The sequence below is a fragment of the Corvus kubaryi genome, unplaced genomic scaffold (assembly GCF_017639235.1).
Source record: "Corvus kubaryi isolate FWS band 111438036 unplaced genomic scaffold, C.kubaryi_AGA036_p1.0 split1-65, whole genome shotgun sequence".
NCBI lineage: Eukaryota > Metazoa > Chordata > Aves > Passeriformes > Corvidae > Corvus > Corvus kubaryi.
The window spans coordinates 4,289,004-4,312,346 of record NW_024582080.1 but is presented as its reverse complement, the minus strand read 5'-3'; the positions used below and the strand labels follow the sequence as shown (position 1 = coordinate 4,312,346).

Sequence of the window (23,343 nt, the reverse complement as noted above, 5' to 3'; positions counted from 1 at the left end):
AAATGTTTCAGTGTTGCTAAATATGATTTAATCAGAAATATAGATCTAGAGAAGAAATGAATGAAGGCACAGTCAGTGAATGAAGAGGGAAGGAAAAACATCACACTGTGTTGGAAGTATTCAGCTTAAAAGGGAGTTCAAATGCTACAAACACCTTGTAAAACAAACATCTTTCTTGCACTCAAAATGAAATAGGCATATCATTAAGGACCCAAATTTAAATGCTTCATAGTTGAGACACTAAAATCTTAAATTAAAATATTCTGACCTGAATTCATCTCTTTGTGAAAAAGCTGACATAACTGAAACTATTTGAAAGTTAAAGTGCTGAAGTGAATCTGAACCATGTTTTGAGACTAAAACTAGCTCTCAGCTGTGTTGCATTAACAGCAAAAGCGCAGTTAAATTTTCAGGTAATTAGAGCTGTACTAAGTCAAGAGTTCACAACACAATCAATCTGAGTGACATAAGCCTGCTAATCTCAGAACTGTGGACAATGTTCCAAAGTCATAGGAACTTGCCTGGTGACTTCTCCAAGTGTTGGGCCAGATTGTTAAACACCTTAACTTTCTGAAATTTATGCAGTCGGTGGGATCACCATACACTTAAAAAAATTTCTGCACGCCAATTTCCCCATATTGTCCTGTCTTTTGATGGAGTTCCTAAAGGTTCCTACCCTGACCATCTTAGGTCCCTAACTTAGTTCTTGCAAGTACTCTTTTCCATGAATTGTACCAGAAGCTTGCATGGGTAGCTTAGGACAGAATTTGGCCTGGCACAACTGCTTCTCTCCTCAACTTTTCCCCCGCAGTAATCATGAAATCTCACCCAGGCACTTCTAGGAGTGGGATGACTACAGTTCTTAATCTCTTGAGCATCTGTCAGAAGGACTGAGAGACAATACACAAGAGACAGTCACAAGAAATCACATTCCAAGCCCATTCTGTCCCACAGTTCAAGCTGTAGTTACAGTCTGGGGGGAGCACAGAATTGTTACCTGGCCCCAGGCCCTGGCAGGAACTTCAAATGCCTCAGTCAGGGTGTCTAAAAGCTCATTCTTACCTGTGAGCTGATAGGGACTTCCTGGTCCAGAAGAGCTTTCTGGTGAGTTGGGGTAGCTGATGCTGTTAGGTGACTGGGAGAACATGTGGCTGGGGGATGATGGGAAAGGGGTGCATGGAGGATGCTGGAAAGAATCGGGATAGGTGGCATTGTGCGGCATCAGTGGCTCGCTGTGCAGAGAAGTGTTTCGAAACTTGGCAAGGAGGCTGAGGTGAGGGTTAAACTCGCTGTGTCTTGGAACGAGTACAGGAGGTAGAACTGAAAACAAAAACAACAGCAGAAAAGATGGTTAAAACTGTATTCTTGAAAGTATATCTCGGTGTAAGTTAAAAAGGGGCATATTCCATGCTGCTCAAATATCGCTGTCTTCATACAAGTCATTGAAGAGCAACAAACCTGTCCGTACCCAAGATCAAAAGCTGAATTCCTGGACATTTTTCTCCAGATCTGCAGCCAGTTACAGCAGTTCTACATGCAAAATATGGAACCTTGGCTCGCACAAGGTACCATAAAATTCACAGGTACAACATGAAGAAATTCAGGTGGTACATCTCTCTCTTTCAGAATTACCTATTCCTTCCTTCTTCAAAGACTGAACATGTCAGGATTTTTCTAAATATTATCATCAGGATGTGCCAAATGCACAGCCAAGTTTAATAGCAATTAATAGTGCAATATACTGCATAGTTTACTACCAGCGTGTTACAGATGGGCAAAAGGAAGTACAGACCGGAAGCCAGACGCCAGATTGAAAATGTTATCAGGTACTCGAAAATGCTGCCAGACAGACAGTGAGATCTTTAAAAGGAAATGTAAATGGCAATTCAAGCGTTGCAGCAATATCAATTTAGCTCTTGCAATATAGTTAGAAAAGATCTAGCGTAAGAAGGCACATGTCAGTGGTTGGTATTTAAGACATGAAAAATGCAGGTCAGAAAACTGAAATCCAAATTAACCCATGTAAAAATTAGTCTAGTGGAAGATACTGCCTCTCCACAAACTCTCTTCACTTTCATCTCACACTGTCAGTGCTGTTAACAGCATTGCCCCTCTGGGAAACCCAAAGTTGATCCAAATTATTTGGATTCTGATACATGAGGAGCAAGAGTAGAATTAAGAGTCAAAACACTTTAAAAATCCTGGCTAGTGAGATACCTATGAAGATGCAGTTCCTAGGATAGAACACAAAGAGGCTTGCTGAATAATTTTGCATATGACAGTTCAACCTGAGGCTTTAATTGTGTCTTCCATAGTCCTTAGTGGGGAGAACAGCACCTACAATGTACCCCAAGATCTTGTACCCCAAGATCTCTCTATTAGTTACTAGCTCACATATCTAATTATCTTAGTTAAGGCTTTCAACACAGTTAGGGAAAATGAATTCCCAGTTGGTACTGTGCAGATCTGAAAGCCACCAAAGAAGATAAGGAGGCAATTTGAGTTATTGTGAGAAGGATGAATTGTCCCAGCATTGGGGACAATTCAGTGATGCTTTAGGTTTTAACTTTTGATGTTTTTCAAATCCTGTACTGCTTGGTGTGTAGCTCTGGGGTTCCTTGTGGCCTGTTAGCTGCTGTTCTCCCATGCCAGTTAGACATAACAAGCCATTCTAGGTTTGCTCTCCAAGGACACCTAGATTGTCCCAGGCCACAAAATATATAAACTAAAGCCTCTGAAGAGGGGGCAACCCAGGAGTAGTTACATCATTAACTGGGGTTGTAATTGGAGAATTAATCCTGATGTGCAAATGGACCAAACTTATAAAAGTGTGAAGAACTTGTGACTTGGCATCCATCTTGGGAGTATCCTGGGGACTCTCCAGGGTGTACCTTTGAAGGCCCTTCAAATAAATACCTACCTTTATTCCCTATACTCCTGTCTAGTCTCCATTTTTTAGGTGGCCATCTCAGGCATCATCAGCAGGCTCGTATTGACTGACCTAGTGTCCAGAGTTCCTCTGGCCTAAAACCCAGCAGCGCGTCATTTTCCAGTCTATCCTTACTAGTTTATGGAAACAAATAGCAATGTGTACTCTTGGTTTAAAATGTTGATGGGAATATACAGTTTGGACATGTTTTAACATATGGCTTGGGCCCAAAAGCTTTGTCTAGGTAAGGCAAATACTTTTTAGGTAGGTTAGCTAACAACTTTTAATTAAAGCAAACTCATTTATGCAGCTTAATGAAAGAGTGGAATAATTGCTATAAAGCAAATAATGTATAGATAATGCAAAACATGTGCATGCAAAGAGGCTGCAGGAACTCTCCTTGTGATGCACATCAGTCACTCAGAGAGCTGGGGCAATTACAATGCCTGGTACCAACAATGAGTTTACAGATTCTTGCTCAATGTAGCACTATGCTGCAGTTGGGGCAGGGTCAGACCACATGTCTGCCCACCCACTGGAATATACCATTTGGGAATTTGCTAGTCACCCATGACATGAAGAACTGAGCCCTAAAACTATGCAAAAGATTGGACTGATGGCAGGGAGATGACTGCAGAAGTTATTTGCTTACCTGCCTGGAAACACAGGCACTGGGATACACATACATGCTTCTCTGGCCCAATGCATTACTAATTAGCCTCTGGCCAAGACGAAGATGGTGCTCTGGAGACTACTTTCTTTCCTTCTGCCTCTCATATTCCCCTATTTGTGGCACAAAGATTCTGCTGCCACTTTCTTAAGTCCTTTGGTAGAGAAAGGTATTTCTGCTTCTTTACTGTTTCTTTAGCTTTAGACTTCCAGGTAGGACTCATACAGGCAATGCAAGCATTCACATCTGACATGTACTGCCCAGTCCCCTGTGGATCTCTTCATAGCCCCTGGAGAGAAATAAAGTCTTTTATTCTGCTTAAAATAATTATCATTATTTTAAACTGCTATATATTGGGACAAGACCGGTACCATCACTGCAGATGTGGTTTTGGTGAGCGGTATTCCTCCCATCCCATGCTCCTCTGAACAGCTCCAGACTGTGAGCTGTTGCTGCTTCTGGATTTTTATTTTGCTGCTTCTGGAGTTTTCCTCAGCTGCTCCATGAAACTGGCATGATGCTTGTCAGGTTTGCTGCTGATCAGCCGGCTGTGACCTGCAGCCTTCAAAAATGAGGAGCTGGTGATCTCTTTGCAGCCAGCAGAGGCGCTGAGCAAGGGACAGCTGCGTGCAGCAACGTCGGGCGGTGTTGAGAAGCTGACACCTCACTGTAGGTACCACAGCTAAGGGAGCTGCTTCCTTCAGCCCTGTGAGGACTCAGCTCCTCTAAATGAAAGCTGGATGTGTGAACAGTGCTTGCCAGGGAAAGCCTTTGTTGCATTGAGTGAGTCAGCAAGAAGAATTTTCAGGCCTTGAACTCCTTCCCAGCTCTGACCATGGCACTCTTAATTTCTGCTCCGCTGTACAGTTTTTGCCACTTTACTCACTCTTTCCACTGACTGTTCTGTGACTGCCTAGAGGGCTAAAGCCTCTGAGGTGGTGAGGCATTCAGAGATTTTCTTGTTTGTGGCTAAGAGTACCCCCAAGGGCCTCGTTCTCCTTGTTCTTTTGGTAACATGTCACTCTCCAGGGCTCAACGAGTCTGAAGGAAGTGTGACCAGAGGCATAAAACTGAGTAACTGAGTGTGTTGGGACCTGTCTGTCCTCATAAATTGTTCACATTTTCTCCACTCATTGGGGTCCTTTTCTTCTACCTGCCATTTTCCACCAAGAGCCAGAGGTGGGTTCTTCCTTCTATGTGTGCTCAAGTGTTGATGATCTTTGTTCAACTGAAGACAAATATGGTCATGTCCCAAGTCCTGCCACTGCCTTTCATGCCTTTCTCCCATTCCCTTTAGCTTCAACAGTTATTGCTGGGAACCTGGCTGTGCCCAAAGCCTGTGACTTCAGATGCTAGCAAGCAAACTTATCCGCCTCAGTTTAATTTCAGGTACAACATCCACACTGCAATTTCTCACACATAAGTCCACCTCTGCATAGTTTACTACTTTTGGAGACCTACTCTCTGGTGAGATCCATCTGTTTTCTGTGCCCATGACCAGTCCCAAACACATAGCCAATGGTGAGGCCATCAGGTGGTCTTCCACCTGGAAGGCTATCACATCTTGGTCCCACTCAGGCTTGATGAAAGCAATCAGTTAGTCTAAGTCAAAAATCCTCTTGTCTACAGCACTGGTGCACCCTCAGATTTGCAATACCAACATATGAATGATCTCATTTAAAAATAATAGAGTACATGTTTAGGCAGCTTCTTCTGACAACAAACCATTCAGACTTCTGAGAACCTCTTTGAAGGCAACAATGAAGGGGGAAGCAGAGAATAACTAACATATCTGTTTGCTTCAGGCTAGGTGGCTTAAGTCCTCTCTGCAGTGGGATGTGGCACACATACAGGAAATATTTTCTGCTTTTTTTTGAAGTGGCACCTGCTACTCAGCAGATGTGAGAAGTAATCTGCTGGGGATACTTGTAGCAGCAATAACAGCCATGTGTAATCTGTGCAGTATCAGTAGCAGAGCCTAAAACGGGACTGGGCAGCCTGAGGACACAGCAGAGGTAATGAAATCTCTGAATCTCTGACCAGAGTTCAAAGCTGCACTCTAGTAACAGAGGTCTAGGGATTTGCCAGGCCATCAAAGAAAGGATGAGACCCTCACATCTTTGACACAACTCATTCATTCTGGATCAACGTTAGTGGATCTGGTCAAAGAGTGGTTGACTCAGCAAGAAAGACTGCAGTGATGGAAAATGATCCCCAAAAAGATGGATATTTTAATGAAAATAATACTGGTATATAGATTATAAAAAATGCAGTGCAGACTTATTTCATGGGTGGATTCTTTAGCTCCATAGGACGAGACTCAGTGAATCTCATAGAAGCCTGACATCACCATCAGCCAAGATGCAGATGATTTCCTGCAGTTAAAAGAAGCAGACCGGTACCTAAATCAACCACTCCCAGCCTTTTCTGTGGTGATCTCACTGCTGCCACTTTCTAATGAAGCTCATTTGTTCTCTTGCCTTGCCAACACCTCCTTGCAACACTGCTTTCTAACTGGAGCTGCATTGCACCTCTTGCAGTGGTGCAAGTTCCCTCTCCTGCTGCTGCCCCAGCACACCTGAGTGGGTTGCACTCTTTGCTATACTATACAAATATATACTATGGCTGTGAGCTTCAGCTTCTAAGTTTCCCTGTAAGAAGAGTTGTAGGGGTGAATACAACAGGCTGAGAACAATTCCTGGGTCCTGTGGAGAGCTGGCACAGCACAGTTTGCATCCTCTCAGCTGCACCTCACTTTCACCTCCAAAACAAGGTGGCCAAGTCCAAAGTGCCCAAAGTCCCTCCTGTGGGCTAACTCTGCACTCGGAGAGCTGCTAGTCCACGAGTCCACATGGGTCAAAGCTGTGCCTGGGATCATGCTACCAATTCAGCTGTACCCAGACCTGCACCTTTTCCCCTTCTACTTTACTAGCAGAGATACTGCCAGTCTGCTGCACAGACAAACAATACAGACATTGTTCACAGCTGAAAGCTTCTGAGTTTCAGGATCAGAACAACAAACTTTGGCAGCCATTTAGCAGCTGCTGGACTATTCCATTAGTAGTGCTTGTTAGCTGGCACTGAACAGATGAGAAAACCAGGGTTGAAATCAGCACTGTGCAGTGCTGTCTACTACTGCACTGAGGAGACTCCATTAGCTACTCCAAAGTTACACCAGAAAAATTGAGAAGACACTAAAGACTGCAGCCTGCAAATAAACAAATGTAATAAACACAAAACGGGATATTTTATGATCATCTTTTCTTAAATTATTGAAGAGTTTACTTTAGCAAGGTGTGAGATCAGTTCTTTCCACTGAAAACTGTTGACAACAAGCATCACTCAGTGTAGCTGTAAAATTTAAAAGTTGTGACAATCTTTACAGCAGTTTGGATGCAACTTCGCGGTGACAGCTCTGCTGCACTGGAAGGATTATCAGAAGAGGAAGCAGGCCCTGGTGTTTAACAAATGTTAACAAATGTCCTTCCTTTATTTCATCTGTGTGAAAAGAAACATCCCACAGTTCACTTATCTGATCCTAATGTCACCTCAGAGTAAAATTCATGCCAGACAAGGAGTAATCTCAGAATAATAAGTATACACTTACCAACAGTATCCATTAGTAAATTAAATTACTATGATTTTTGGCAGCAAGGGAGAGCTAGGTTAGACATTAGAAATAATTTTGAACTGTAAGAATAGCAAAGCAATAGATTCACTTGCCTGGGGATGTTGTAGAGCCTTTATCACATGGGATTTTTAGAGCTCATTAGGAAAAGATCTATCAGGAATGTACCTGGTAATTTGGTTTGGTTTGGGAGTCTGGGCAGAGGGAAACAGGATGACTGCTCAAGACCTTTGCCAGCCCTGCTTTCTAAGATCCCTGTAGAAGTCAACACCAAACACTACAATTTTTTAACAGCTGTTTCATTGACACAAAGCCCAATTGAATGACCTTTCAGTGAGGTCATAAGTTTTTAGTGCAGTCCAAAGAGGATTAACAGTGGAAAACTTCAAAGTTTTATGGGAACTTGGTGGATTTATTTCACATAAACTCTCCATTTAGGTAAGTAAATCCCACGGCAGGCAGACCACCAGGCATTTCAGGGAAAATCAATTGACCTGGTTTCATATTCACTGCAAAACATGCCATCTTAATGCAACTCTTATCTTTAAAGAGAGAGCTAGTGTTTCCTGGGGGCTAATGAGTCAGTTGTTGGTTTTCAATGTAAATCTCACCACGGTGGTAAGGCCAGGCTGGTGCCCAGACTTCATGCAAATGGCCACCAGCTCACTCGAGGAGTATTCAGCACCCAGGTCCATGGAAGGGAAGCTGCTTTCAGCACCTTGGACAAGATCCGGGTGCCCTCAGGGGTCCAATGGGATGCAGACCCCACCGGGAGAGGGGCTCCTTACTCCCTCCTTAGTCCTGGCTGCCGGACCTATGATACCACCAGGCAGGGTAAGACCCAAGATCCTCCCATCAGACGGAGCCTGCCTTTTCATGTTTCAGAGCACAACTGTAGGATGCACCAAGACTAGACCTGCCAGAGCAAGAGCTGACACAGAGATGCGAATCATTTACAGATGACATAATTACCTGGGGTTTCCACCCGCCGGTAATGGTAGGGGTTGATGCACACTTCTTTCTGTTTTGAGCCAAAAGGGAACTCACAACATTCCAATGGTTTCAACTCATGGTGAGATTGTAAATCAGGCCAGCGCCACACTCTGCAATATATGACGTGGGGAAGCCCCTTGCGGTGAGACACCTGCAGCCGCCCATCCAAGGAACGTGGGATCGTGACGCATTTACTGGGCTGACCCGGGCAGCTCAGAGCCCTCTCCAGTTCTTCCATGGCTCCTTTCTTCTTCTTTAACTTCTTCACCAAGGAATCAACAGCTTTTTCTGCCCACTTTTCTTCTTCATCTCCTTGTTTCCAGCCCAGCAGCCTTTTCACTGCAGGGCTGGTGAAGGAGAACAAGGAACTGATAGGGGTGCTGGAGTGCATAAGAAGCAGAGATTATGCACAAGCGTCAACGGAAGCACAAACTGCTCTCCTGCCTTGCAAGGCCTGCACGGAGTTTCCACAGTATTGTGATGGACACTTCCTTCAAGGAAAGGTTCTTTCACACATATGTTTTTGTAGTCTTAGGCACTGGTTACAAGTAGTCCAACAGGGTGAGTCTCAGAACTTTCCAAACATCAAGAAACTGCTGATGAGGCCTGGAACAGCAACACAATACATAGTTAGGCTTCACACACTATTTCCATTGTTCCCCCAATAAAATATTTTGAAAGAGTAATTATTCAAAATGTGTAGTTAATTTTCAGTGGTTTTCTGTTTGGTTTTTGATGTTTATTTTGGGCCCAAGCCTCTCCTCCCCACTACCCTCCCCACTCATTTTAGAGTTGGACCATGGAAATTGTTAAGTATCCAGTCACTTTAACTTGTGTTTAGAGATTAATGCACCCGGCAAATGGTTTCAGAACTAAGATTATTTTTAGTACAAAAGAAAATTTACCCTCTTTTATATATGCTGGTAGCTGTAGGTTCAGCTCAAGCATATTCTATGAAAATAAATCTGTAATACCAAATTTATGAAAACAATGAGTAGAATACTGTTCTGATTTCAACTTCCTCTCTGCCACTCCGATCTCACTGTACTGTCAAGAGTTGTACAGTATTAACTGAAAAATTAATTTAAAATTAAACTACTTGCAGATTTCATTTAAGGCCTTTCAAAGATCTACTAATATTCTCTAAACTTACTTATATTTTCTCACATGGAAGAGAAACACCTTTTTTGCCCACACAGTCTGTTTCTTTCTCTTCAACAGTTCACAGCTTTCTGGATCCAAATCACAGACTTTTGGACATGGTTTGTGCTGGATGGATCCTGAGTTATTTTTGCTAAGAGCTGCTACATCTGACAAAATCCAACAGAAAGGGTCTCGTTCTTGAGAGCTTTTCCTTTTTTTTTCTTCATATAACTGTAGCCAGTCTAATTTTAGCTGAAAATTGCATATTTCCACTGACTGGAACTCTGAGGAAAAACATCCTCATACATCAAGCTATTTAATGCTTTAAATATATTTCATGGACCCCCTGTGCATGGCAAGTCCAAAAGTCTGAACTACACAGAGGGCACTTAAAACAGGAGATGGGGACAGCTTCCAAATGGATGTCTCTAGAAAAGCAGCTCCACAACTGCCCTAGTCCACCCTTGTGGACTTTTTTGCCCCCACCAATGAAGGCCTGCTCACAGTCCTCAGCACCACTTATGTGCAGCCACTGAGGAGACAGATGTTGCCCAGCAGTGGGAGTGGCAGAGCTTCACAAACTGTATTTTTGTGCAATTTCCTTAAATGCACTGATCTTGTAAGAGTTCAAAGGGCACCTGGGGACACCATGTGCAGGTGCAGGTACAACACAGTGAGGCAGGAGGCCAGTCCCAAAGACTGGTTCCTTGGCATACTTGGATACCCTCAGCGCCACGCAGCTCTGGAGCATGCTGCAGAGTGAGCACAGCCCAGGGCAGCACAGCCTCCTGGACAGGCTGCAATGTTTACTGAGGACCAAGGACTGCCTAGAGCTGTTTTTCTCCCAGCTCTTCTGTTTTGTTCTCATGCCCATCCCTATGCCCCACTGCATCACCCTTTGAGATGCCCACCACCCTGAGAAATGCAGATACATGGAAACATAACAAGCTTTTTCTCTTCCTCCACAACAGCAGCAATGATAGGGGAAGGGGCTCAAAGTTCCAAAAGCCTTCCACTGCACTAGGAAGATGGAAGCACTTGGCCCCACAGAAGAGAAAGCATAAAAGCAACTCTTTGGCAGCAGTAGCAGCTGTTCCCCAAGACTTTCATATTCCAAGCACCGTTCAAATATGCACAGAGGGACTACAAAACTGGAAGGCAGAACAGGCACACCTTGCTCCAGGCACCCACCACAAAACTGAGCTCTGGCTTATGCAGTTTCTACATTATCAATCTATGTATGTGTCCATTTGTCCTTGACTGTCAAGAGAGGCTCTTGACAGAGCACGGGAGAAACCCCCTTGCTCATGCCCTTCATCAACCAAAGATCGATTCCATGGAACTGCCCAAACCTGTCCCACCCTATGAAGAGAAACTCCAGATTCCAGATTTTTTCCCTGCCCTGTATTACTAGAAGTCCAATGACCTGGAGTATTTAACTGGATAATTATTAATTCCTCTAGACAAAAACAAAGTCTATTCCAAACACTTAGAGGGTACACATGAGAATGAAGTAAAATCAGAGTGATTTATCACAGAAAAAAAACCCCTCAATCTGTTGTAAAACATAATGTGGATAAAATTTAGGCAGTCAGGCTCCAGCCTTTGCAGGAGCAGGCTCAGCCTACAGAGCCCAGCACCAGCCCCATCCAGACATCCTGTGCAGTGGAGGTGTCTGTCCCTCTCTGCCCTGGTGAGAACCTGTGGAGGATCCATCACCACACTGCTGTCATTGCCTGGCAGCACCAAACCCCATCCTCACATGAGAAAATAAAACAGTGCTGGGATCACTGTGGATCAACCCTGAAAGCAGCAACAGGAAGCAAGGAAAGCCTGGGATGAAAGCCCACTGGACCAGTAGCAATGTAGAAGTCTACTCTATGCTGAGAGGGAAAATGGCTCACACTTCTTATCTGAAGGGGTCTCCTGGGCAGTGGCATGCATAAACAACTGCTCCTGATAAGTTAATGCAACATTACAACCATCAGATGTGAAAATATACATGTTCATATAAAAGTATTGTCCCGAGATTTTAGTTTCCATTTTGACCAAGGTTTTAAATAAACACATTAATCTCGTTCAGTCAAATTAAATAACTCAACAGTGACATCAGTATGAGTCTGAGCACTATTGTTGCTAGTGGGAGAGTCGCCAAGACTATGTGTATAAAAGCAAAAGCCGTGCTTTGCAGACCATGTGATGTAGTCTCAGATAAGTACATTGCACAATTTCCTACCGCGCTCCCCCCAGTTTCTTCTAAAATCTTTTTCCCCCAAATTCAACTGACATATAAAATACAAATGGTATTAAATAAACTAAACGGCTTTCAAAAAATATTATCAGAACATCCTAGTTTAATGTTATTAAATTACATAATACTGCACACTGTTCAGCAGACTAAGCCCTGTGTTGCTACGCTTAGATTCTCCATTGTGAAATAGGGAGGCAGCCACTCTGCTCCAGGACTGGAACTACAGAGATGTCAATTCAATTTCATTTTAACAGTCTTTCAGGACAGTGGTTGCTTAAGCCATATGCCTTTGGTAACAGGCAGCTTGCCTACCCAACTGGAAACTTTCAATGCTGAAATGTTTCAAAACCACACTTGATGTATTTTCTGTGCTGATGATCCATTGTGTTTCTTGATGCTCAGTGCAGTTTAGAGTGGCAGTAGGGAGGGAAGTGTTTCAGTTTTGATCCATATTCCCAACACATGTCCATCATACGATGATGGAAGTTCTGGTCTGTTCACCTCTGTCTCCCTCAGTGACAATGTGATGTGCTATTGTGAGAATGAGTCAGGCATCATCCAGGATACATTCCTAACAAGACTCCCTCCTCTGGGACTACAAGGAAGGCTTTGTCTATCTGTCAGCTAACTGACTGGTCAACACTAAACACAGTCAGTTTTCCATGCTGTAAATCTTTATTCCATTACTGAGTTTAGCTTAAGGTCTGAAGCTTGATTTAGGGAAGAGCCAAAAGACATGTGGGACATGAGCATGGACCCACCCTTTTGTTTCTGTGGCCTGCAGGAGAGGGTAGGACTGGAAACGTGTCAGCCCAGTTCACTGGCTCCATTCTCCCTAAACATAGGGTTGTCTACTACAACTGTTGCTGTGGCACAACAGTGGTGGGAAACATCTCTGGGCACAAGAACTTGATTACCTATAGCATGTTATTACCACAGCATCTGGAATGGCTTTGATCTGTGCCAGCAGCACTCCCCCAAACCACTCTTGTGTGTAGTTCAAGAGCTAGAAGGGAACATGGGTCACTCCTAATAATAAGTCAGCAAAGATCCACCATGTTTTGGAGGGTGAGACAGCCATTGCACAGAAGTAAGCCTCAAGGCCAAGAGCAGTATAAGGCATGTTTAATTTATTAGTATAGAAGCAGTCTTTTAGTAGAATTTACTTGGCCACAGAAACACATCCAAATTTTTGACACCCATATCTGACCTACTCATCCTCAAGTTCCTAAATATGTATTTGAGGAAAATACATGTGTACATGGCATGGACCACTCCACCTAAAGGTAAACATCTAGAAAAAAAAATTAGCAAAATTAGGCACTGCATTCAGCTAATGCTGTGTGAGATGAGGCACCTCAAGTCTGAATGACTGTAAGGCTAAGAGCCAGCAACATGGACATGAAGTGGAAGGGACTAGGATATTACCTCCTACTCCTATGCCCATTTTTCACCTTCCAGTGTAGAAATAGTCTGTAGGTCCTCAGGTCAGCAGGAGAAATGTGCAGCTCCAGGAGCTTCACTTCAGTAATTTCTACAGTGCTACTAAAGAGCCTGACACACCAAGAGCAGAGGAAAGCCCATCATAATTGTGGGCTTCCCATTTCCTAACCGGAGCCAGGTCCTGCTGAAGTCAGTAAGAGGGGTTCCAGAGCTCATGGAAATTAAACATGCCCTCCCCTGTGTCTCATGAGGCAACATGCTGACATCTCCACTATGGAAAGATTTTGTGAAGTTTAGATTTCACCTAATGTGAAAAGGATCCACTGTGTCAGGGGAGACTCGTGTCACACCTCAGCAGGATGCCTGTGCAGTCCAACATGCTGATGAAGTTCCCTCTAATTCAGTTGCCATAGAATCACAGAATCATAGGATATCCTGAGTCGAAACGAACCCACCTGGGTCATCAAAGCCAACTCCTGGCTCAGCACAGGACCACCCCAAGAATCACACCGTGTGCCTGAGAGCATTGTCCAAACACTTCTTGAACTCTCTCAGGGTTGGTGCTGTGACCACTTCTCTGGGGAGCCTGTTCCAGTGCCCAACCACCCTCTGGGTGAAGAACCTTTTCCTGATATCCAGCCTAAACCTCCCCTGACACAGCTTCATACCATTCCCTCAGGCTGGGGGAATTTCTCTCCTATAGGCACAGCAGGGAAATTGTACCAGCCTTTGTTAAATTTCACTCTAAGTTTTCTGCAGAAGTCAAAAACGAAAATTACATGGATGCTAACAAAAACAGACTTAAAACACCACTGTGTAAAAGCAAAGCATACAGCCTCCCTCAGAAGCATATCTATGTATGTGTGTGTAAGCACAGGCGTGAGCAGATGTGTGCTCCTTGTCTTGGAATAAATCTTCAAGGTGCTGCCTCCACTCGAGCACTTGCCTGGGCAAACTGCACAGTGAGAGGCATGGCTATCTGTCTGGAGAATGCCTGACATCATCTGTCTCGGTGTCACTGCAACAGCTAAGTAAGGCCACAGAGGGAGATTTCTCAGAGGGTTGTCTAGACATAAGCTGTGCAGTTCTTGGAGATGCATGTGGCTGGAAAACAGAGCAGTGAGACAATTATAGCTGTAAGTCTGACACGCGGCGGCTAAATCACAACAGTACTAGAAGGGAGAAGATTGTTTCAGTCGATCAATGTGAAGAGGAATGCTGTGAACATGCTGTTGGTTAGTTATTTTTACCTAGCACTGATTCAGTTACTTCTACCTACTATGAAAGAGAGAAGCATGTGAGTTTTCTTAAATTAACTAATTCTTAGTGTGTTTTCAAATGTGCCCAGCTGGCAGCAGCCAGCACACACCCAGGGCTGGCAAGGAACCTCCCAGGTCACATCATCACTGCCATTTGCTGTGGCGATCTTCCAAACATCAGCAGAGAAAAGGGTTTTAAAACAAACAAACAAACAAACAAACAAAAGTGCGTACAAATACTTGGGCCTCAAATGAATGACGAACCTCACCAACCTTGCCTCGGGCCTCATGCACCAACCCTTTTTGGTTTTTTTGCCTGCACAGCAACTTGGAACTGGGCAGGAGATGTTTCACATAAACACCCATTCCAGAAGAGCAGTGTGAAAGCACACACCTGATTACAGTCCAGTAATCAGCTCATGGCTCAGGAACAGTGGCCACATGTTATTTTTGAAGCATGTAAATCACTTGTACCACTCATGGCACCCTCAACATCATTTGGGATCCCCGAAGGATTCTTGTTGCACTTGGGACCCACCAGACAAGGGTGCTGTTATTAATTTATCTGAAACCACTGTCTTTCACACCCAAGAAAATATAGTGAATGAATTATTCATTACAATGTTACCAACTTGGTCCGCAACCACGGAACCTAACACCTAGGGTTTTAATTTAATAAAATGCAAAGAAGGTTGTTTTTGTTTTTAAATTAAGAAATGAAATTTCTTCCCAGTTTGACCCTGGACTGCTCCAACTAAAAACAGATGCAATGATAGGAGGTAGAGTGCTTGAGGCTCAAATTTATCCATGTTTCACAGAGCCCTGGCAACATCTCTTTGTTTATTCCTATAAGCTTAAATGAATAATGCAAGCTTCTGAAAATCATTTTCTTGAGTCTTTTTCAAGGTTGCTCTGAAAACCCTACTACAATGAACTGTATGTGAAGGCATCAATATCAAAGAGCAAATCTCACAGCACCTCATGCTTTTCCAGCCACCCATTCACCCTGTGGAGCCTTCACCTGAACTCATTGCTTCCCAAATAAAGTAAGAATAAAATTTGATGTTAGTGCCTAAAAATTTGTGACGTCCAAATAATTTTTCTGAGCCTGTGTAACCAGTCAAATATTACCTCATCTATTCAGCATCTTTTAGTTTCTCATGTCAGGAATAACACATTCTTATTTGATATAAAGATGGAAAGATTCAAATATATAAGCTGCATGCCTTAACATAGCTACATGCACTTCCATAGGCCAAACATTGTGGAAGGGTTTCAGAGGCATAAATTCTGTCACAAAAGAAAATTAAGCACCCAGGTCATGTTTGGTATGCCCATGATGCCTGATAAGGAAGGGATGTACCAATTCCTTCTGTGGGACTGCTCTGGAGGAGCACATTGACAGATGCTTCAACAAAGCTTTGTTAGTGTGACATCAGATGGGGAGAACAGAAGTGCATGAACATGGTAACAGTACCCCCATGTACAAAGGCTGTTGCAGACAGGATAGGGGCAATCCATCTTTATGTCCACTTGAAGAATCAGGGAGAGCTTATGAGTAGGATAGATACATGTTGGGATAGTTGCTGCTGGAAGTCTGTGAGTGCATTTTACATGGCTTGCTTCAAGAATAACTGTGCTGGCCTTGGGGAGGAAGAAGGGACTGGAAAACCCCTTGAGATGAGCCCTTAGGACCCTACATCTCCTACTACAACCAAGCAAAAGAGCCCCTCTCTTCAGGTGCAGCACTGGGCTAGCATGGCTACACTGGCTTTGGCCCCTGGGCTACTTGCATCCAGCTGCTGAGGACAGAAACCTAAACCAGAGGGCCGGATGCTCCCACCAATTTTTGTCTTTGAAAATCTCCCACAATATCTGAAGGCACCCCACAAAATTACCACAACCAAAGTCTATGTAAAAATATTAAACTGGACCAATTTATCACCATGATCTCTCTCTGACTGTACTTCCTTCCTCAGTATTAATTTTTAAAGGAAACCAGTGACTGTGATGTTTATGAAGAGTGAACTGCACTGTTCCCTGTCTGGGCCACACCGAAGTTTCTAAGATGCAATCCCACAGGGACACGTCCTCTTCTCTGCCTCACACCCTGCTCCCTGCAGGCAGGAAGAAGACCCATTCACCCAGTCCCTGCCTTACCCCTTCCTGTGGCTGCCTTGCTCAGGCTCAGACTGGCATCTGCAAGGAAGAGCCCCTCTCTCAGCTGCTTTCCTCCAGCAGAGCTGAAGGCTAAGGAGCACTCATGCCATGGAGGAACTCTGAGGATGTATCTGTGGGAGAAGTGGAGGCAGTGGGGTGGTGAGGAGGTGCATCAACCTGCCTTAGGAAGCCAACATGTCTTCTCATGGCTCTGGCTATCCCCATTTTATAGCCAGTCAGTCCTGCATTCCTCACATACCCACCATTCCCAGAGAAACTGTAGCAAAGCCCATTGGTGTTTCTAAAAATGGAACGGTTAGAAATACGCAAAAAATAGAATTCCTGCTTTTAAAATAAAAGCTGACTCGTCTCTAATACAAAGCGTGCAGCCAAGTGCCTCCAGAACAAACACTTCACAAAGGAAGAAGGGGACTTGAAAAGAATTTCAGCTTCAATGCTGGTCTAAAGTTTATATCCACACTAATCAGATCCTGCAATCCTCATTATCAATCACTGGCATTCTTGGAGTCATTCCCAAATACCCATTTTAGGAAAAGGATTTGCTTAGATTTAGATGTTAAGAATGTTGTGACAAAGGATACATCTAAAGAATGATTTCTTCACCAAGGATGTGGCACTCTAGTCTGATGAGAACCTATTCTGGAAGTTTAGTGTCTTAAGTTGTTAGAAGAGAATATACTTTTGAAGACCTGGTTGTGCCTTTACAGTGCACACAGGGAAAAAGGATAAAGCAAATGTTCTCCTTATATTGTATGGTAGCACATCCCACCTCAGGGAAGTCTGCCTTCTTACCTTACTCAGTTCTGGTGTTAACACAGCAGACAGTTTAGCATCTCACAGCTTGGAAAGTGAAATACAGATCAATCGATCATATGGATCATCAATAAAATACTCAAAAGGAAGAACTTTCAGAAGTGCTTCCCCCCTGACTGGCAGCAGGCCTGGAGAGGGAGCAACAGTGCTGCTGGCCATCTCTCCTTCTCTCCAGGTGAGGCAACCTGGCCAACTGCATATGGGGGATAGGTTTCACACAAAAACCCCTTTCTGTATACATCACGCTAGCAGTTTTCCATGGAATTGCATTAGTATTTCATTGTGTTCAAACCATATCACATTCAAATCTGTTTTTCCTAAAAGGCTTCCATTGTGCATCACTGTGGGAAATTGCTAATGCAATAAGATTGACATATAGGTTCTCCTGCATGAACATCCGCAGTAATCTGTGCTAATTGAGCCCTCAGTGGCTTGTGAAATGCTGCAGGGGGGAGGAAGGGTGGAGCATCCACAGGGCCTACATCTTGGAGAACTGCAGCAAATAACCGTGTGGAGGACAGGTAAGCACTAGTATTAGTGTGCTTTATCCATGTAAAGATCTGATTTAGTGGCAGGGAGTGCCTTGGTCAAGGGACCAGGATATTTTCTATGAAAAATATGTGGATGTGCTTGGGCTGTCTGTGGAAGTTATTTCCCAACAACAGGGCTAAGAACAAAAGGAGCAAGAACTTGCCTATCTAATTCCCTTCTGTGGGGGAAAGAAGGAGATGGCTGGCCATTCCCAGTGACTTGAGCTGAAGATGTGGGTGCTCAGATTCTCTGTAAGCCAGAACACTTGCTTGTGAGATTAAAAAGGCTTCATATGCCTACTTTTGAGCCTGGGAGTAAATAACAAGTGCTGGATTCTCTTTAGCATGTAAGATGACATGTCATGTTAACTACCAGCCTCAGAAAATGCTGAGCAGAAGGCACAAATCAGGCCCTGAGTCTTTAAAAGAAATATTTTACTCTTCTGCAAATCCATCTCAGGATTCCAAGGAATACCCCATCTCTTCAGGGTTGTTTCTACCCTTCCTCCCCTCTTCTAACACTTAGCTCTGACCCATGCAGCCCCTACAACCCAAGGCTTTCAAGGAGGCTACCACCAAGAAGTCTGAGGTGGTCCCGTAGGACCATGCAGCAGGACAGGCATGGGAGCCGCAGGCTGCAGCCTCCCACAGGAATGGATTTTGGTTTCTCTATTCTAGGTGTCTCTGTGAAAGCCTCATGCCCTGTGTGAAGTAATTCCAGATCTGTTGATGAGAGAGAGATAAATCAGCTACCTCGTATATGCTGCAGGGTAAGAAACTGCACATTGGCAGCTGGGCCAGAGTAATTTGACAGACACAAGTAGGTTTGGATAGGCAAGACCAGCAAGTAACCATAAGAGTCTTGAAAAGCCACATGAACTCCTTGTGCCTCCGGTCAGTTTTGTGCCTACTGAGCAGCGTGTGGGATCACTTCCTGCCACAAGGCCTCAGGGTAAATGGCTTTCCCTCAGGTGCCTCGACTTCCGCATTTGTCACACAGGTACCCTGACACAGATGGCTTTGTGAAGCATGATCAACTCTTCTGATGAGGAATGATGCAAAGGAATGCTTAAAAAAAAAAAAAAAAAAAAAAGTGTGTTTTTTTTTCTTTCGTTAAGGGAAGGCACAGCAAGAAAACACACATAAAAAAAAGATTAAGTATTGTTGAAATGTATTGACCTCAGCTGCAGGGTTATTCACATTATAAAGGATTCTTCATTAGGTGGAGCTTTGCTGCTTGCAGACAAGGCCTTCTGGAAAGGGCACCTCCATCACCAGCTCCTGCCTGCTGTTCTGCACAGCATGGCTGCGTGACCCAGCACGCCACCAGGCCGAGCAAACACAGAACCACCGTTATCAAAAAATGGCCAATCTGGCTCCCATTGTAGCCAGGTAATGAGGGTGAAAGGAAGCCTGAAGCAGAACAAACTCTAATGACCCACGGGTCTGTTAATTTTCTTTCCTCCTCATTTCTCTCTTTTAATGGATGGTGAGTTTGAGGCCAACAGTTGTGGGGAACTCAGGGTGTGGGGACTATTTTCAAAGCCTATACAAAGGCCAGGTATATAGAGATACTCCAGAATGGGAGATATTTCAGAAGCAAAAGAACCAGGATTTTGGCAGGGGCCATGCTGACTGGGAGCAGAACGCAGGTGGGAGAAGAGAGCTTGTTGGGAAATGGGAGGTTGCAGTATCAAGCTGGAAGGTTGCCACATTGCAGATTAATGCTTTAGCAGCTGCAAACAAAAGGAAGGAGGAATGTAAGAAGTAACACGAAGAAAAAGTGTCAAGAGATATCTGGAAGTACCAAGACCTGTGAGGAAACAGAAGAGGCAAAGATGATGCTAAGTTTGGCAGAGGGAGGATGGTGATGCTACTGACAGGGAAAAAAGAGTGGGAAGGAAACAAGTTCTGGAAAGACAGATGTGGGAAAGGATAAGGCTTTGCTTCTCCCAGTCAGAAACACATCTCGATCGTAACGCTGTCTCAGAAAAACAGAGATCAACTATCAGATTTTCTTCTTCTGTTTTTTCTTGGTTTTTTAAATTAGGGGTGGCTGCATACACTGGGAAGTCTCCTTCACTCCATGTCCACTTCCACCATGTCCTTGCTGTGCCCTTGTCCAGAGGAACTGAAGCTCAAAGAGAACTGCTCAACCTTACATCTGTCTAAGGTGCAGAAACCTGAAAGTGGTCCTATAGAACAATCTGTGTGAAAATCACAGGTATCTGCACAAAATTTGGGCAGATAATGTTTCACCTGCTTTAATTAAAATGCAAACATGTATTAGTCAGGATCTCTCTCTGGGCTCTGATCCTGCCATCTATTAGATCCACTCTTTTGCAAAAGCACAGCCGATTTTTAGCTGATATAATAAATACACAGGGCCCAAGTCTCTTTAAGTCACCTTTCCACCTGTAAAATTCCCACAGTATTAACCATTCAAACATTGTAGACAAAATATAAGATGGGAAATAATTTGGGATATTTTTGAAAAATTAATTTTGTTGTACTGTATTCAAAGTCTAATGCTTCCTTACAGCCGTTCTCAAAGACAGTAATAGGACTGCAATGATTACCTCAAATTGTCATTGGTATTACTATTGTTTGCTGTTCATGTAGAGTAACACTAATGATTCCTTATACTGGCCTGTATCAGGAAACCAGGCAGTTTAACAGAACAACCTTTCCTATGTGTGTTTTTGCCGTGCTGTTTTCTGTTAAAATACTTATGATGCGTTGTTTGGAGTTTTTTTCTTCCCCAACCCTGTAATTATTATTTGTAAACGGTATATATTGCACAGAAAATGGAATCTCTCTACACTATCACTGTATTTTTTGCAGCAGAAAAATGACCTATATATATATAATATAAATAATATATATTATATATATAATATATTATATATTTTTTTTCTGTCTGCCCTTATTCTTTTAAGTTTCTTTGAAACAGGGTGCCCAGTATTGCTGGTGCTGGAATTACTGTTAGTCAGTACCAGCAATGGTGATAAACTCCAGCTAGTGTTTTGGTTAGAGGTCACTTGTAATTAGTAGTCATTGTCCTTTGAATTTAACAATGGAAAAATAAAACTTTATAGCGACAGATTAGCCTGGCCATCAAAATTACAGCACTTTAGCATTCAGGAGAGAGGATTGCATGACACACTATCTCCCCGGCTGATAACAGCAGATAGCTAAGGATTCAAATGCGAGGTGCAGAAAGCCTGTAAAAGAATAAAAGGAGAGAAAGGAGGATTAACTGCCCAGATGTTATGTGATACGTTATATTGACACTTCTGTGCTCCTCTTTTAGTGAGCTGGGCCTCATCTTTTACCTACTGAAGTCAAGGTGGGGCACTACTGCCAGTTTCCATGAGAGTAGCTTTCTAACCCAAGGAGCTACCTAGTTCCTCTACACCATGTCCCCACCTTCTGCAGATACTCGGCACATGTGTGCATGACTTAGTGAAATACTAATTCTCAACTTTTTCACAAAGTTGTGCAGTTGACAGCTTTGTGCATATTCGTTTCAGTTGCTGCAGGTAACAAAAAGCTATCTCCACCACGTATCAGTTTACAAATACTGACATGGATTCGATGCACACAACGGGTGATGTCCCAGTTTGCATATATCATATGGATATGATAAGGATTTGTGATAAAATACACTTGACCCTTATTCCAGCCATTTTTGGGGAATTACTCTTTATCAGCTTATGTGCAAGCTAATAAAGTGAAGAAGAAAATGTTTCTAATTCCATGACAAAGGACAGACAAGAATGGGAACTACTGCCAAACCCAGTAAATACAAGATATCCTTCTTGATGCAACTGACTTTAAATGTATTTTTGGGCATGTTTATTTTAGCTACTAAGTCAAATTAACTCAATATTTAAAAAACCAACAAACAAACCACAAACATCCCCAGTCTCTGCTTTAAAATCTAACAGGAAGCAAAGATGAACCAGCCAGACACTGGTACTTATCAAATCTGAAAGAAGGGAGTTGTCTGGCTGGATTAAAACGGATGAGGCTTGTTTGAGTGATGACATTTGTCCTACCGTTGCTGAGGGGAGGAATTTTGCAGTACTTTCTTCATCTTATACTCCTGAAGATGGGAAGATTAGTCCTACCACACAAATACTTGCACATATAGAGAGGCACATTTCCACACATCAGAGATGCTGAGGAGTACTGAAACTTGTGTTATCTGCAGTGTCCTTCCCAAAGCACTGCAAACTTGAATACATTCCCAAGCCATCCTCATCATTTCCCACTTCTGCCAAGGGAGAGCTCCTTCACTAAATAGTTGACCATTCTGGGCTGAAATATTTTTTTCACTAATTTATAAAAATGCAAGTAATTAAGAGTGCGTGCGCATGTCTGTGTGCGCGGACGTGTCCGCGTGTGTGTCATTTATTTTTATTCCCACTAATGCCTCTTTTAAAGCAGACCTGGCTACCATCAAATAAATTTACCCATAAAATCAAAGTAGGAAAACACAAAGTTACCAAACAATATCCGAATTGTTACCAATGAGCCGAGCTCCGAATTCCCCCCACTTAAGAGCTGCCTGGGTACGGAGATAAAATTACAGTGATTTATAATTTGCCGTATCGGGGGCTATTGTTTTTGGAAATGTTGGTTACTTGCTAACATGTAACGTTCTAACTTCGGAGCCAAAAGACAAAAAGCCAATCAGAGTCACCGTTCGTAGCTGGAATAAAAACCCCGAGTCACAGCAATTCTGCTCCGTTTTGCCCGGGAGCGTGTCCAGGAGCGGGATTTCTTGAACAGAATATAACCTCTGAAAGGAAAAGTATTTCCAAACGTGTCATGTGGGGCTCTGTTGTTTCTTTTCTTTTTTTTTTTTTTTTTTCCTTCCCTCTCCTACTTAAACGAGAAGGAAAGAAATCCTGACAGCGGGACGACTTGTCAGCGTTTAGCCATCCATAAAAATGTTTTTCCCCGCGCTCCTCCTTTCACTCGCCGTCCTGGCGTCGGTCTGTCTCATCTCGCTGCTCCGCGGCCCCAGCCCCCGCCTGCACACCGCCCCAGCCCAGCGGGGCCGGGGCCGCCAGCCGGGGGGACACCGGCCCGGGGCGCCGCCGCGGCTGCCCCGCCGGGCGCACGGGGGGATGCTGCGGCCGCCGCCGCCGCCCAGCGACCCGGCACCGCTCGGTACCGCTTGGGGAAGGATGCGGGACAGCCCCGGCGCGAAGTTTGGGGCGACGGCAGCGGCACTGTTCCCCGTCCCCTCTCCTTCCCCCTTCCGCCCTTCCCGGGACGCGGCCGGGAGCCCCGGCTCTTACCTGCCACGGCCGCGGGCTGGGGTCTCGGCGCGCCGCGGGCGGGAGCGGGGCTGCAGCTGCGCGGCGGCGGGGCCAGGGCGCAGCGGCAGCGGCAGCAGCAGCCCCGACCGGCGTCAGTCAGGCGGGAGCCGCCAGGCTGTATTAGTGCGCCGGGCTGGACCGCGGCCAGCAGCGCCGCGGCCGCTGGCCCG

General features: G+C 44.2%; 1 protein-coding gene across 1 annotated transcript in view; it reads right to left on the bottom strand.

Moving 5' to 3' along the window:
* SMAD9 (SMAD family member 9) overlaps window positions 1-23,245 on the bottom strand; it is a 44,291-nt gene extending 21,046 nt beyond the window's left edge. Inside the window, exons 1-3 of the mRNA XM_042014349.1 lie at window positions 23,153-23,245; window positions 8,200-8,826; window positions 1,063-1,320 (exon numbers count right to left, since the gene is read on the bottom strand). Of these exons, the coding sequence (XP_041870283.1) occupies window positions 1,063-1,320; window positions 8,200-8,611 (670 nt within the window). The 5' untranslated portion in view covers window positions 8,612-8,826; window positions 23,153-23,245. The remainder of the gene's footprint in view (window positions 1-1,062; window positions 1,321-8,199; window positions 8,827-23,152) is intronic.
* Between the last annotated feature and the right edge of the window lie 98 nt (window positions 23,246-23,343).